Here is a 17,079-nt window from a genome sequence, read left to right on the forward strand (position 1 = left end):
CTACAACCAAGAACCATTTTTAGATAATTTTGCATAATGGCAATAGACGCATACTGATAAAAGACCCATGACCCACGTTCAATAATTAAACTTCCTTTCCTACCCTCCCACATACATTTTAATGGAATAGCCCTTAGAAAATTGTGTATAAAAATCATGCACTATGAATAAGAAATATTGGGGTTAATGAGACATCAACCTAACCAAACACAACAAAAAGACTTCTGTATGTGCCTGTCCCAATTCAGGAGCCTGTAATGCAGTGGTTATCATGTGTTGCTGTATATCATATTTGTATTTCGTTCATTGTTTTTAACATAAATCACGCCATTAGTTTTCTCGTTTAATTTATTTTACATTTCATTAGGTTGGACCCTTTATACATGTAGCTTGCTATGCAGTATGGGTTTTGCTCATTGTTGAAAGCTGTAGGGTTACCTATAGTTGCTAACATGTACATTATTTGGTCTCTGGTGGAAATTGGAATGTTGTCGTATTGGCAATCATACCACATCTCCTTATTTCATATTGGCAAGGATCTGTAGTACTCAGATTCATCATTATTATTTGATTATAGCTTTAATATGCAAATTTTTAGCAACCACAATAATATACATAAATGTATTTATACAAAATAAATAATTATAAACAAAAACAAAATACATTGATAAACAATAACAACATTGTGTAGTCACATAACCCTGGGATCAGTAGGTCAATTAAAGCTTTTACAAACTGAATATTATTAAATAGACTCTCTACACACATTGTTTCTCTTTTAAGAGGCCAAGGGAATAAATATGTACAGAGAAAAGAATATATAAAATACTGAAAGATAATAAGATTGATTGATTTTGTTTGATAAAAAAAAATTAACATGCAATGATATATATAAGTATTTTGTACATAAAATTGTAGCTTTTTAAAAAAATATTCATTACAAAGTTCAAGTAGTGTTCCATCCATTATCTAATAATTTACATGATATAGTCAATAAACTCTTCATAGATATATAAATTTTGTACACCTGACGTGAGTTTCATCTATAGAAAACTGATCAGTGACGCTCGAATAAAAAAGTTAAAAATAGGCAAAATAAAGTACTTAGAGCTTTAGCAGGATTTTCATATTTTTCTATACATATTTATGGCAGGAATATTCTGTTGGTGAGATCCTTGTCCGGCTTTTCAGTATTGTTTACAATTTAAAGAGATTATCCAATTAGTCTTGTTTAAAAGTGGTTGCAGATTAATATGTAAGCTATATTCTGCATGTATAGATACTACTGTTATGTCAGATATACTCCAAACAAACAGTTTTGACATAAAATATGGAAGCACTTTAAACGTTCATTTTTGTTCACATTTCAAAATTATATTTTCCTCTTGAAAGAAACAAAGATAGATTAAAAAAATCACTTTAATCTATATATTCCATTCAGCTTAAATAAACGTTTTCTTTTTGGTTTATAAAACTTAAAATAATTGATTGTTTTTTAAATCTTTCATAATTGAAAAATAAATATGTATACATATAATAGTATGCAAAAATTAAACCAAAATTATTTATACAAACATTTTGAAGAAAAGCCCATGCAAATGAACCTGTATATCCGGTTTATTGTATATTACAGTCAAATTATCCTTTTTAAGACAATTTTGCAATAATCTCTCTGTGAAATTGAAATAGTTAGTAAAAATTTTTTATCAAATTGAATGTAAATTACACTCCATACTTTCTTTGATTTAACAATCTTTATATATTCTAAACATGCTAGAACTTAGTAGAAGTCACAGACATTTTACAGTTTATGTTGTTGAATGTCTGTTCCAATTTGGTACATTATCTTCCATTATGATTGTCCGTATGCTTTTGTGTATCCAGATTGATCAGTCTTTGTATATTCAGATCTGGCTTTTTTCTTCTTGTCAAATATTGAAGCTGGTCTGCCTCCTGTAAAATAAATAGAGGTTACCGAAAATTTATATCAACCAATCAAAGACCACCTTGACTTGAATAAAAAAATTGTGCATTTTCGCACAATTGCAAAATGTACATATATCCTACAACTAGAATTATAAACTTTTTTCTTTGAAGATAATGATCGCCAGAAAGGAACAACTACTACATATTACATTTCTACACCAGGTATAAAAATGCCTTTGAAAGATCATTATCTTAAGCTTATCTTAACTCTTTCTCACAGCAAAATTTGAGAAGTCTCAATATGAGGGTCTGGATTTCTCTATTTTGTATTTGTTTTGCCCATTGTTCTTTTTCCCTTATTTGTCTACTCTTTTTTTGTTCCCTATTTTTTCCATTCCTTATTTTTTCTTGTCATTTATTCTGCACCTTACTTAAAAGTCCATAATAGTCAAATTTGTTTTAGCAGAATACAATTCTAAATAGCTTCTATAAGAACAAATATATCTTACCTGCATTGTGGATGGGGGAGGGTCCTTTATTTCTTGTTTCTTAAATTTTTTGCATTATTTTGTTGTATTCTTTATTTATTTTGCCCATTATTCTCTATTGTTCATATTTTAGCACCCCATTATTCTATATTATTTATTATTTTAGCATTTAATTTTTCTATTCTCCATTATTTTGCCCTTTATTCTGCACTTTTACCCATTATTCTCTATTCTGTAAAATCCATCCAGACCCTCTTTTCCAAAGTGTGTCTTCCTTAGCATAAATTCTAATATTTGAAACAAAAGGAGGTTATTTGATGGTGACTTGTTAAATAGTATGAGCTGCCAAGAACATAACCTAATTGTGTTGATCTTAAATCATGTAACAAACTTTCAATGGTATGTTTAAACTGCTGATAATCAATTAAGGCTATAGATATCCCTTTGCCGTGTTTAGGCAAAATCCCCGTTTCCTAAAATAGAATGTTAACAAACCTGCTGCTGCTGCGTGTGGCAGTTCTTTCTGTAAAATTTGATATGTTTTTGGTTGTACATCTCGGTATTTGTCATCTTCTGATTCCTGTTCTTGGGGAGGGGCGGCTGTCTGCGGACCAACTCCTCCTGGTCTGTAAATGAACAAAAATAATAATAATAGAAGGCATGATCTGAGGGTCTTGATTAGTCTTCATTTCTGTTATACGTCTTTACTTGTTATGCCATTTTCTCTATTCTTTATTTTGTTGTTCTCATTCTCTATTCTTTATATGTCAGCATCCCATTCATGCTAGTATTCTATTTTCCCTAATTTTTATCAGTTCTTGTTTCCCTTTTTTTTTGGGCTTATTTTTGTCCATTATTCTCTATTCTATAAACCCCCATTCATACCCTCTGATCTAGACAGTTGTGAAAATACCGTTGTATAATTTGACTGTTGTTAGCAGAGACATATGTCTCTGTTGTTAGTTATTTATTCTCTGGTTCACTGTTAAAGATATATTTTACTGTCAAGTATTGTTTATTCTTTTTACTTGAATTTTCGGTTATCAATAAGCAGAAATTTTAAGGTAAATCTAGTATTAGTGAATTGGCGGGAATTAAAGTATCAGCATTAAAAACCGGTGAAAATGGATTTGACTTTTTTTGTCTAAGAGCTAATATGACAGCGTGTCATTTCTACAATTACTAACTCTTTTCATGATTAAAATCAATTAATACGTATGATGTCTGACATAGTAGAATTCTATAGCTACCGCAGTGAACACGAACCCGTGAATGATCTTGAGTAACTTGTGAGCTATTGAACAGTCTAGGGTTAGATTTCAAGACATCAATATAACTTTGTTAAACCTTCATGGAATGTTGGGAACATACGTGACATTGTTTTACTTCCAATTTTGACACGATGGACCATTTACTTGATTTAAGATTGTAGTAAAGTTCTTTTACTGAAAATTGAAATAGAACAGAAAGTATGTCTGTCATTTACTTATTCCAGAATGTTTTCGAAAAAGTCGTCTAATCTGTAATTTGAACGATTATGTCCTATTCCCGATTGTGATCTTTATACAAGGGCTTGATTCGGATGTCGGGTGATGCATGCTTAGTAGAAGACGCTTACCCTGTCGATGTACCTGCGGTCTCGCTCTTCTTTTTTTTTATTCGATTCACTCGGTTTTTGTTTGTCATGTTTGTTGTCTTGATTTGTCTTTGTGCTCGATTTGTAGTATTTGAACATATCTAAACTACTGTTGCTTTTAAAGCTACGCTTTCGACAAAATATGAAATATGATTTTATTTTTAAACATTTCAAATAGCGAAAAACGGAAATAAAGAAATAATATTTTTCGCTATAAGCAGTCATTTTGGTTTAATTTTGTCAAATTAGCTATAAAAAAAAATCACTGGTGCATTATTGACTTGCAAGTCAATAATTCAACTCATTTGAATCAGTATTCTTGCAACCTTTTAATTTTACCTTTAGAGAAGATGTTCATTATATGTTTCATACATTAAAAAGAAAAGAATGTCAATATTGAAATGTGAAACAAATGAGACACCAGGACGACCATTTCGTTGACTGATCCGACAACAAAAAATCATTTTTATCCATTCTTATCTTATAACAGTTGTTATCCATTCGTTTGATGTGTTTGAACTTTTGATTTTGCCATTTGATTGCATGGGGACTTTCCTTTTTGAATTTTCCTCGGAGTTCAGTAATTTTGTGATTTTACTTCTTATATATTGGTAAAATGATGATTAGCATATATTTTAATCTATAACATGAAATCTAACAGATCTAGAAAAATCCGATTGCACGTGCTCTGTATCTATTTATATTTATGTTAATCTCGAGTTGGAAGCAAGACAACTCGCCTCACTGCCAAAATCGCCTAACATCAAATCCCCCCACCTTTTCCACCAAGTCGCCCCACTCTCTACCAACTCGCCCCGTTCTTGTTTACCAACTCGCCACACTTATGAAAACGGGTTTAATCCCGATGAATAAAGGCCCGCCAACTCGTCCCACTTATGAAAGTAGTTTAATCTACACAATCTCCCCAACTGCACTGCTAAAATGACAATAGAAAAAACACTTGTATTACTAATAAAAATAGAAAATTTAATACTAGTATATGATTCTGATTCAAATTAAATGATGCTTCATTTCTTATAATAAAGTTGTAGATACATTATTTAATTATTATGTGAAAAGTAAAATAGCAAAAATACCGAACTCCAACGGTAAGTCCTTTATCAAATGGTAAAATCAAAAGCTCAAACATATCAAACGAATGTAGTATTTATTTGAGAAAAAACTTTATTCTTGCAAGCTTACATAATTAAAAATAATTTCATAGAAACCAGATAATTGTATCATAATGCGATATATTATCATAACAATTTAAGGATTCTTATTTAACAGCAATTTGTTTTTATAGCAATTTACGGATTTTTTGTCTTTAGAATTAATGGCTAACAAGCAATCAATGAAAGACAAAAGGGACGAGTTGGCAGACCTTTATTCGTCTGGATTTAACTCCTTTTTCATAAGTGTGGCGAGTTGGTAGTCCAAATTATTAATGCAGTACGGTATAATTCTTTTTTTCATTAATCCCTCATTCAGTCAACGTTAATATGATACCTAAGCTGTCTACAAAACTTTGAATTGTTCGAAATACTTGGGATTTTCTAGCCTAGGAATAGATTTACATAAACTGTATTTGTAAAGAAATGGTTAAAATTATACGCCTCGTATCTTATTTTTTTTAGTAGAATTATACATATTCCCAAGTCACCAAGTTTTCTTTATTTAACGTAGGTGTGGTCATGGCTACCGTTATACCTTGTGGTTCATGTTTGTGCGATGAAACCCATTAGAATGCTAGAAAACGGTGCACCAGTTGTGAAGAGGGTTTATGTGAAGAGTGCGAGAAAAAACCACTAGGGACCATAAACTTATCTTTATTGACGATTATCGGAAAATAGTAGACGTCACAATCCCCGTTACTTGCAGCGATTATGACAAGAAACTAGAGTGGTTTTGTAAATCTCACGATACAGCTCTTTGTGTGGTTTGTTTGCCGACTGAACACAGATCTTGTTCCGATGTCATACCAATAGATGTTGCTGATACAACTATACAATCCACAGCTATATCCGACGTGCGGGATGCAATTGAGGTAACATTGCGTAATATAACACTTTGCACCAACAGTCGAAATACTACCAAAAAGGATATTGATAAGCAAGAGAAAGATATCAGAAGAATTATTAGAGATACGAGAACAAAAATAAATGGTCACTTAGACGAGTTGGAACAAAAATTGATGCAAACATTGGTATCAGCAACAAAAACATGCAAATCAAAATGTAATAACTTTCTACAACAGTTTAATATACAAGAGGAAAATCTTATCAAACTAAAAGATCAAGTATCGCAAATGAAGAAGTTTGCCTCCGACCTACAAGTATTTATTGGAACGCATCAAATTGACAAATTGGTTATGAGTGAAATAGAATCCATTAAAACTTCGACCGATTCTATATACAATTACAAACTCAACCTGGTTCTAAACAGTGATATTCAGAAATTATCAATTGGTGTAGTCAAAGAGTTTGGAGAAACTCAAGCCGCTGAACATACCACAAACTTTAAAGACATTAAAGAGCTAAAAATAGAACAGGTTCAAATGCAGCAAAAGCTAGCTACAGCCCTTGTCAAATTATTAACAAAGGTTGATGCAAAGAAAGAAGGACAGATGTGTATTACAGGTTGTGCTATATTGCCTAATGGGCATCTATTGTTTGCAAACTTCCAAACAAATTTCTTTAGCACACTATTGAAGTACAATGAAGGAGGTACCTACATTGATAGTATTTCAGTGTCTGCTGCACCGTATGATATCACAGTGCTAGACTCGGATTGCATTGCAATCTCATACGGAAATAAAGTAATCTTCGAAATATTTAACTATCGCAATAGACGGGTTGAAAAGAAGATAGAGACTGGAGGTGATTGCCGGGGATTAAGTCAGTCAAATGGTAAATGTTATGGATGGACAAGAAGTATGGAATTTCCACGATGATTCTTTGCAGCATCCTTACGGCGTAGCAAACGATCGTCGTGGCCACGCTTTCGTTGTTGGTCGCAAGTCTAGAAACCTGATACTTATACATGTACAAAACGACGGAAAAACATATAAAAACTTGCTCAATTTGGAAGGTGATTCTTCTCCGCGTGCGGTATGCTATAATAAGGACAAAAACACTGTATACTGGTCTGTGATCAACACGGTGGTGCTTGTGCCTTGTATAAAGTATTGTACAAGTAACTTTTTCCAAAACTAAAAATGGTCTAGCAATTTATTCAGTTTGAAATGATACCACTATTATTCTTAAGCTTATGATTATATATTTACAACGAACAACCAAGTAGTTAATCATGTCTGTTTACAATTTTTCTAACTTATTAACAATATATATTAGTAAGATGTAGTATGATTGTCAATGAGACAAAAATACACCTGAGTCCAAAGGACGTGGATGTAAGCAACTAGCATGATGATTTATTTCAATTTCCATCTAAATAAGAGACTTTATAAGCATATTATGACTTGCCTGCTTTGTAGCAAATTAAAAGCTGGAATTTGATTGACTCATGCACTTGATACTAAGCAAGCACCTCATCTGAAAACTACCATGGTACATTATAATTACTTACATTTTGTCATGTCGTGGCTTTTTATAGGTGACTCATTATTGAAGGCCGTACAGTGACCTAAATAGTTGCTTGCATCCACGTCATTTGGACCATGGTTGATAGTTGTCCCATTGGCAAAAATATAGAATGTCCTTTTTTATATCCTATAACTGTGTCACTGTTCCAGTACTAGTCTTATTTGTACAGTAATAGAGACGAAACGCATTTAGCGTAATTATAAACCCGGCATCTTTTATTAAATCAAAAAAGTTGAAGAAATATAATGCGCCCGCAGCACTTTTCTGGATTAACCTAAATCATGAACGCTCAAAACCGACACTTTTGAAAGCCAAGGATGTTTAAGAACCGAAACAGGTGAAGAGCAGTGACAAAAAGGACCTTAAAATGATAGCGAAATCCATTTTAGATCAACTTTGCCTGAGGAAGTTGGAACCTTAGATTCTTGAAAACTGGTATTTACTGCTTCTCCGCTAAGTACTTGGTATTAAGAAATAACAGCAAATAAATGGGGAATGTGTCCATGGGACACAGATGATGCCCCCGCTTGCATATAACGTTATAAATGAATAAAACTCAAGAACTGTAAAAGTGACGCTACCCAAAGTTGTACTTGATCTGAGTTTTGTGGTAATAAGCATTGTGTATTCGTTCCATAACATTTAGTTGAGGCAAACTTAAGTTAGAGAACGGAAACGAAAAATTCAGCAATTTTTCCATTTGTAAATGGGCATAACTCTTGAACGGTAAAAGTGACACCAAAAAATTCGAACTTGATCTATTGTTTGTGGTAATTAACATTGTGTATAAGTTTCATAAAATTTGGCAGAGGCAAACTAAAGTTAGAGAACAGAAACGAATATTTCAGCAATTTTTCCATTTGTAAAGGGCATAACTCTAGAACAGTACAAGTGACACCACCAAGATTCGAACTTGATCTGTGTTTTGTTGTATTAAGCATTGTGTATAAGTTTCATAACATTTGGTTGAGGCAAACTAAAGTTAGAGAACGGAAACGAAAAATAAATTCAGCAATTTTCCATTTGTACAGGGGCATAACTCTAGAACGGTGAAAGTGACGCCACCAAAATTCAAATTTGATCTGTGTTTTGTGCTAATAAGCATAGTGTATAAGTTTCATAACATTTGGTTGAGGCAAACTAAAGTTAGAGAACGGAAACAAATTTTGGGAGGTACGGACGGTCAAGGGTAAAACTAAATGGCCCCTCCGCTACGGCGGTGGCATAAAACTGGTCGGCTTGTCAGTTGGTATATTGGTATAGATTGATTGATTAATTGTTGTTTGCTTTACGCCCAGTGGTAAATATTTCAGATGTGTGCAGGACTAGAAAACAAATTACAGGTCGTGTAAAAGGGGTCGACCGCGACGAAGGGCATAGAATTTAGAGATAACTGTATTGTATTTGAAGCTTTGCGGACGTCCATCGGTAGTTTTGTTGTCGCAAATTTAGTTTACCTGGCGACGCGTAGCGGAGACAGGTAAACGGATATTTGCGACAGTAAAACTACCGATGGACGTCCGCAAAGCTTCAAATACAATACGGTTAATATATCTATATTCTAATGCAAAATAAACAAATCATTCAATTTTAGTCATAATGACATTATTTTAGTGTAAATTTTCATTAAACGAAAATTCCGCGAAATGATGTTATCTTCTTTGGCGCCTAAACTAGATGACGTCATAGATATGCATCCGGCATCAAACGTAAACACCGGGCGTTTTCGGGCTTCTTGTCCGCTTCAGAATGTAATAAAAGTTGATAAAAAGAATATTTCAAGGTGCAAAATGTGAGTTTTATGCTTATAATTAGAGAAATTACATGTCAATATATTCCGGAATTCAAAATGTCGGCTTCCTTAGTTACAGACAGGGAGATTGAGAATTTTACGCTTATATTCATCCAATCAGAACCATTGATACGAAATAATTGCATTAGAATTGGTAATGCCACTTGAAAATGTGAGTATATTGGATGGGGACCGTATTTTAGCCTTACAACAGGACACCTACAGACCCACCAAAGAGTTGTTACAGGAGTTCTTTAACGTGCAGAGAGCTTTGCACTATCTCTACAAGAGGCATCAGATTTAACCGGACATGGTTGAGTATTTATACATCCTGCACATCTAAACAGGTGCCCCTTTACTGCCAGTCGGAGGAAGACCAATAGTGACCATATTTGTTGTATCCAGTCACCATTGTGGTGCGGCAATTTCATAGTAAAAATAGCAAATAGCAATTACATAAATGATAAAAGAAGAATGTCTCCATGGGACACAGATGCCCCCGGTTATAAATATAAATTATGGCAAATTCAGCAATTTTTCAATTTATAAAGAGACATACCGGGTAACTCGAGAACGACGAATATGATTCCACTCAAAATCAAACTTGATATGTTTTTGGTGGTAACAAGCATTCTACATAAGTTTCATATCATTTAGTGAAGGCAAACTAAAGATAGAGTGCGGAAACGACAAATTAAGCAGTTTTCCATTTATAAAGGGACATAACTCCAGAACAGTGAAAGTGAAGCCACCCATATTCAAACTTGATCTGTGTTTGAAAGTAACAAGTATTGTGTGTGTGTTTCATATAACTTGGTTTAAGCAAACTAAAGTTAGAGAACAGAAAATAATTTTGGGACGTACAGACGGACAAGGGTAAAACTTAATGCCCCCTCTGCCGCGGCGGGGACATAAAAATATCAGAAAACAAGCAGAGACAGAAAATACTGTCCATGAGGACGGGTCGGAGTCAGAATTAATATTCCAGGTACAATGTAGTGTGACATGTCTTCCTAAAGACTGTTAAATTGTGAACTTGTATGACAAAAATCTGGCTCGGTGTGTCGGTCTAGTACAAAGCAGGGTTTACATTCGTCTTGATTCAATATTAATATGCATGTAATATTTGCCACATGACGTTAACTGAACCAAATCTCTCATCATTCAGTTTACCAAAATGAAAAGGTATACATATACTAGTAAGCACATTCTCCATCAGCAAGTAAATATATACAAATATATAAATTTCCTGTAAAAATACTAAGGAAAGTGTAGGGTATGAGACAGTAAGCCAACATTTAACAACTATATGTTCGTTCTGAAGTTATCACAATTGTGAAATCGTTCCAACAAGCGTGTTTAATGCTATGCTGATCATGAATTTAACAATTACAGATACGGTATTCTAGACAAAATATCCAAATATGAACACTTATTACCTTCTGGCAGCCTCGGTGGTATCGTGGTAGCGTGTTCGCCTCTAGTGCGGGAGGTTGTTGTTTCGAACCCTGGCCACTTCAAACCAAAAACTTTGAAATTGGCTTGGCTGCTTCTCCGCTAAGGACGCGGCATTAGGAGTAAAAGCATAGACTGGTTGACTTGCGGAGTCAGAATAATGTGTCCAGGAAGGGTAACATGTCTTCCTGCTGGCTGTTACCTTGTGAACTAGCACGTTTAAAATTTTACTCTGCGTGTAGGTCTAATACTAAGCAGGGTTAATATTCATATTACATTAACTTGTTTTAGTCCTAAATATGCATTTAATATGCCGTTAAACGTTAACCAGTCATCCATCATTATACAATTATTGACTTTAAATGAGGTTGATACAATGTTTTAGCTAACCCTAGAGATAGTTGGCCTCGGTGAATATCATATCTCTGGTGTTGATAAATCATTGTACCAACCTCATCCAAAGTCAATAATTGTATAATATAACTATTACCTTCTAATGGTCATGTCAATATCGTTTCCTGCTCTGATCATCTCGTTCCTGGCGTGTTGATGTGTGACGTCTTCGACGAAGGCTTTGTTAATGTAGCAAATCAAGTCACCGTCCCGCAAACCGGCTTTTCCGGCAACACTCTTGGGAGATACCTATAAACAAAATTCGAAATATCTTACTTATACAAGTATTAATCTATAGATTATTGGTATGAATACGATTGCTCATCATTGAAATTAAAGGGCGTTTCCGTTTGAATGAATTAAAGATAGATTCAATTATTTTTTTATGGATTAAGGTGCAATTTTTTCATAAAAAAATATTCAGCTACAATTATGAGAGTCTAGAATGGGGTCCTTCATCTTTTTATGCTTAAAATATTTAGACAATTTTTTTTTCTTTATTTTTTATATTTCAGCACCCCATAATTATTTATTCTTTATACTTTTTGCCCATTATTATCTATTCTTTATACTTTTTGCCCATTATTCTCTATTCTGGAAACCACACCCAGATTCTTATATATTTCGCAGACATTTACGTTCACTTCAGAATGAGCAGATGTGTGAAGAATAAAAAAATGAGGAGATATGGTATGATTGCCAATGAGACAACCATCCACCTGAGACCAAAGGGATAGGATATGAACAACTATAATAGGTCATGGTCCGGCCTACAACAATGAACCAAACCCATATACATGTAGTAAGCTAAAAAGACCCCGGCATGACAAAAGAGAAAACCTAAGGCCTGATTTAATAAAGAAAAATAAAGCAGGCAGAATTCATCCAGTGACAACAACTGAATAAAAGCAGTGGCGGATCAAAGGAGGGGTTGGGGTTGGAACCCCCCTTTCTTTGACGATCAATGCTTTCAAATGAGGACAAATGGTTGGAACCCCCCTTTTTAAAATGGCTGGATCCGCCCCTGATAACAGGCTCCTGGCTTGGAACAGGCACATAAAGGACATAGCGTTGGATGCTGTGTAATCGACAGAAACCCCATATCCCCTTCATATCCACTTCGCGGTAGTTTAGCCTGAATTATTATTTTAACTCTCCGTTTATTCATTTAAATTTAAATTACTGTAGTATGACGTAACCTCCAGACGTGCTAGATGACTTTTGTTTTTCGTATCATTGGGTTGCTGTCACGTTAACCGACTTCTCATTTTTTTTCCTTAATGGAATTACAGCTGTTTGTTCCTCGTGCGCTTTTCTGGTCCAGTGATAGAATTTACAAATAACAAAGAATACAGAATACAGAATGTTGCACGTGTTTGGTCGATGTAAAACAGATGTTTTAATTTCTGCAAGTTTGAAAATAATGGTCCGGTGGATTGACTTTCGCTGTATTTTATTTTATCCCACTTTTGTTTTTGTTTTTTTTTTTCAAATGTTTCTGACAATAAACTGTTTTATGGACTTTTAAATGTAAAAATGTGAAATAAAATTAATTTAGTGGTTAAAAATCTGGAAATATTTTTTAAGAAATTAAAAAAAAAATCATATTTATAATTACTTCGTTTAGTACGTTTATGAAAAATAATATATGAAGTAAAACAATACACCATACAAAATTTGAAATTTTTGGAGGAAAAATAAATAAGTATTTACCTGTTACAGAATTCCGTTCGATCTAAATCAAGATGGATGAATAATCTGATTTAAGAAATCTTACACGTTTAAGACACGGGGCCTTAGTTTGGGGTTGTTTTGATGAAGGCAAGGAATTAAATATATTTTTATGAAATCTTGTGTATTTTATTTTATTTGTTCGCTTTGTGATTTAGAGAAAAAATATCTGACTTCAATTCATCAGAAAGTATTACTAAGACAACTTATTTTCATCAAAAGTTTTTTAGTTAAAACTGCGAGATTTCTTACCCCTTTGAGTTATTTTATTTTCAAAGGAATGGCGTAAATAGTTGCAGATTTTTTTTAAAAGATAAGAAATTGAATGAGTCATAGGAAGTGGAGAAAATACGCGACTATAAGGGTAAGCAAAAATTAAAATTAATTGTCATCTAATCACGCTAATGAAAATGTCAGAATTTTAAATTACCAATTTAAAAAATAATGTATTTCAATTTCAACGATTTAAAATGGTATTAATTACGACTATCGGATTTTACATGTATTTCGCCATAAACAATTTGCACCAAAAAAACCTGCATTTTCTAAAAATTCCATTATAAAATATCCGCCATGTCTACGCATATGAAGAGAAGATTCTAAATTCCTAACTCGGGTAGGAAAAGCACGGTTTTGTTAGTAATGACATAATAGAAATGTAATATTAAGAAGTTAAACAGAATTTTTAAACATCCAGGAAAGGATTTTTTCGGAAATTCATTTCAACATACATGTTCTACTTCGATTCGTCCAACTCGAGTTAGTAGAGTCTATCGAGTTTACTCCGAGTTTCAATCAAACCTCCCGAGTTTGACCTTTTGAACTTACCCGAGTTAACTCGACATCAACCCTGGGATGATGCAGGTTTACTAGAGTTACAAAATGGCGACAAACAAGAACAGCAAAGAAGAGTATGATACAATTAACAAAAATTTTACAAAATACAACCGGAGAAAGGGGCTGTAATTGAAATTTAGTTTTTTGTTGTTGTTTATTTTTGGCATTAAATAAATATTTTTCATGTGTAAATACCTTCGGTGATGTTTATAGAGCAGAGAAAAAAAAACCGATATTTTCTTGATTTTGAGTTGCGAAGAGTAAGATGTGAATATATTACGACAATCCATTCTCTTTACTTACAATAGTTTTAAAATTAATAAAATGATCTGGTAAGAACTGGAAATGAATAAATGATAGAAGTTCTATAAAATAATAAAGTTACAAATTTGAACATAAAATTGTTTATTGTCGACGTCCATAAAAAGAAAATAACAACTGCTGCTATATTTATATCCACCATTTTTAGAGTCAACTCGAGAAGAGTGTTCACTTCGATTCGGGAAGGGTGCGCACTTTCGCATTAACACTGATTTTATAACTCTTGTCAACCCGGGGGTCGGTTTCACGAAGCTATCCTAAGACCTGTCATAAGATATATCTTAGGACATGTCTTATGATCCACTTATGACTATCCTAGGACATATCGCAGACCTCGCGTCGAAGCTGTCTTAGGATGATCTTAGCAAAGATATTATAAACCTGTCGCAAGTTCTTTAAATTTTTAAATAATAACATTGAGTTATGGAAAAATTCGTGTAAATGTAGTATATATTTCCCATAAATTACTAAGTGTATTGATAATTAGATAATTTGCAAAATCAATATAAAAAATAAGTGTAATTTATATAAATAATCTATTGATAATATACTAATATACATATGAACTTTAAATACAAAATCGAGAAAAAGGAATAAAATTATAATTTTTTTTTTTTGCCAGTATAAGTGAGTTGAATTCAATTTGTCACTGTATCGGTTAAAATAGGGTTAAAGGATAAAATCGTGCATTCTTGATACCAATACATCGAATGTTTATTGTTGACAAGTCATGACAATCTGTCAACCAAAAAAGATTTAGTTGTGAGCAGGAAAACAGGGGAATGGATAATTAGATAATAATAAGATAATTTACAAAATAAAAAAATTAGTGTAATTTATATAAATAAACTTATGACTATCCTAAGACCATCATAAGACACCTCTCGTGTAGTCCTAACTTTATGACCAACTTTAAGAGGTGTCCTAATTTAGGACCACTTTGTGAAACCCACTTAGGACTAAGATATGCCGTAAGACCATCCTAAGACATGTCTTAGTCCTAAGACAGCTTCGTGAAACTGGCCCCTGAGTTGGACGAATCGAAGTAGCCCATGACGTTTTGATTTCAAATCATAAGATGCCAAAGGTATAGAAAAATTAATACATTACAAAAAAGGGGTATGCAAATGTGTTCTCTGTCATTAAAATGCATATCTTTAGCACGATTCATAATTGATATCAGAGACATATATATAAATTATAATATGAATTAATTATGTCTCAGTTGATGTGATTGAATTGTTAGTAAAATCACTAAGGAAATAATTAAGTACTTATTTTATTTCATTACATGGAATGATAACACCCTGATTGGTTGCGAGGTACAGTAAATACAGTCTTGTGTTTTTAAGTGCGAAAATCAAGGATTTTTTATCTGCAGGAATAATGTGTGAGAAATATGAATTATTATATGTTATATACACATGAAAAGAAAACAAGCAATAAGATAAACAAACAAGCAAACAAATTTATAAATAAATAAATATACAGGTTCAATGTATGTCTGTTAATGCGGAGATAATTTCAATCACTGAAACATCGATAACACTGATATCTTCACGCGTGCATAAATACTTGTACGCGTGCCAGCTGAATTCCACATTTGGCTGCTAGTGTAACCCGACTCCTAGATAACATTATTATTTACTGTCATTGTACTCCATAACATTAACTGATCTGCACAATCAACCAGAGTGTAATTGTTACTTTTGTCAAAAGCAATACAGCGTGTAGAATATACATTTTTACACTAAATATCAAATGCGAACTTATTTTATTTTCATGATGATTAGATTTGATGATTTTGTATGTATCATTTTGTACTTACTTTATGAGGGCCTCTAGTAAAGATTAGGGAAAACTAATTGGGTTAAAATTACCCTCTTTAAATAAAGAATATTATCATTATTTACGATTTAAGTATGAAATCGTACTGCTAATGTATGAGATATTTGCCACTGCTGATAATTTAAGAGAAACAACATTCAGCTAATTATGATAATATATGTTATATAATCATTAATTTTTTATCTTGAATATTTACATTCAAAATCGTGATAGTGAATAAAATTGTAGAGTTATTGTTTTTATAACTTTTAATTTACAGAAAAATGATTTCCCTTAGGGCAGCGTTGAGCAAAAGTTTTAAATTTTAATAATCTGTTTTAATTTTGTTGACATATATAATACATATTCCTCGGGATAAATTCTTTCAAGCATGGGTTGATACATTGAATATAGCTTTCTAATGAATCACTGAAAGTATAAAGAAACATTGATTGTAAATACAGGTAACTACAAAATATGTAGAAAATTTTAAGTTTATGAAAAATTCACAAAAATACTTGATCAATATCTTAATTTTTGTTATGAAACAGAACAATTTACAATTCCATCCTTGGGATTCAAAATCAAAGACCAGACTATGATAGTTTATATATGTATATCAGGGTAACATATTTAGTTGTTTTTTTTTACGTGTACAACCCACCAAACATGATTATACACCTCTATTTAAATAGCGAACCATTTTTGAATAGGAAATCTTTACATACCTCAGCAACCTGGAGTGGGATCCCGACCTCGGATCCTCCTTGCATTTTAAATCCCCATGGCTGACCGGTGTCATATCGCCTCAATTTGCAGACCGTTATTTCACTGCCCGCCATTTTGCTACACCTTGTCGATTATCCTGATGTTACTTTCTTCAAGAATGTGTACACACCCACGAGAGTGTATATATTGTTATTGTATATATGCCGAACTTTCATTATCATGTTATCATAATTACACGTGAGTGCCCCGATCACACACAGGAATATCATACGCGTAATTGCGTTTTTTAACAGAACCCTGTCCCGAAAAAATATGAATGATTTGAAAATCAAGAATAAA

At 32.9% G+C, this 17,079-nt stretch overlaps 1 protein-coding gene and 2 long non-coding RNA genes across 4 annotated transcripts in view; 1 reads left to right on the forward strand and 2 right to left on the reverse strand.

The window, feature by feature from the left end:
• Positions 1–16,936, reverse strand: part of LOC127720529 (PDZ and LIM domain protein 4-like) — a 197,662-nt gene extending 180,726 nt beyond the window's left edge. The window contains exons 1-4 of one of the 2 annotated variants that reach the window (XR_007990832.1): positions 16,740–16,936; positions 11,393–11,544; positions 2,910–3,040; positions 1,605–1,953 (exon numbers count right to left, since the gene is read on the reverse strand). Coding sequence is in view for 1 of the 2 variants with exons in the window: in XM_052227127.1 (XP_052083087.1) it covers positions 1,853–1,953; positions 2,910–3,040; positions 11,393–11,544; positions 16,740–16,853 (498 nt within the window). In the remaining variant the exon portion in view is untranslated. Of the gene's footprint in view, positions 1–560; positions 1,954–2,909; positions 3,041–11,392; positions 11,545–16,739 lie in introns of those variants that run through there. The other variant, XM_052227127.1, reaches the window with a different exon arrangement.
• The window catches only part of LOC127720532 (uncharacterized), a 362,531-nt gene that overhangs the window by 152,688 nt on the left and 192,764 nt on the right, over positions 1–17,079 (reverse strand). The window lies entirely within an intron of this gene.
• LOC127720534 (uncharacterized) overlaps positions 13,317–17,079 on the forward strand; it is a 34,511-nt gene continuing 30,748 nt past the window's right edge. The window contains exon 1 of the long non-coding RNA XR_007990840.1: positions 13,317–13,390. This is a non-coding gene — a long non-coding RNA (uncharacterized LOC127720534). The remainder of the gene's footprint in view (positions 13,391–17,079) is intronic.

This window comes from Mytilus californianus, unplaced genomic scaffold (assembly GCF_021869535.1).
Source record: "Mytilus californianus isolate M0D057914Y unplaced genomic scaffold, xbMytCali1.0.p SCAF_11, whole genome shotgun sequence".
NCBI classification, from domain to species: Eukaryota; Metazoa; Mollusca; class Bivalvia; order Mytilida; family Mytilidae; genus Mytilus; species Mytilus californianus.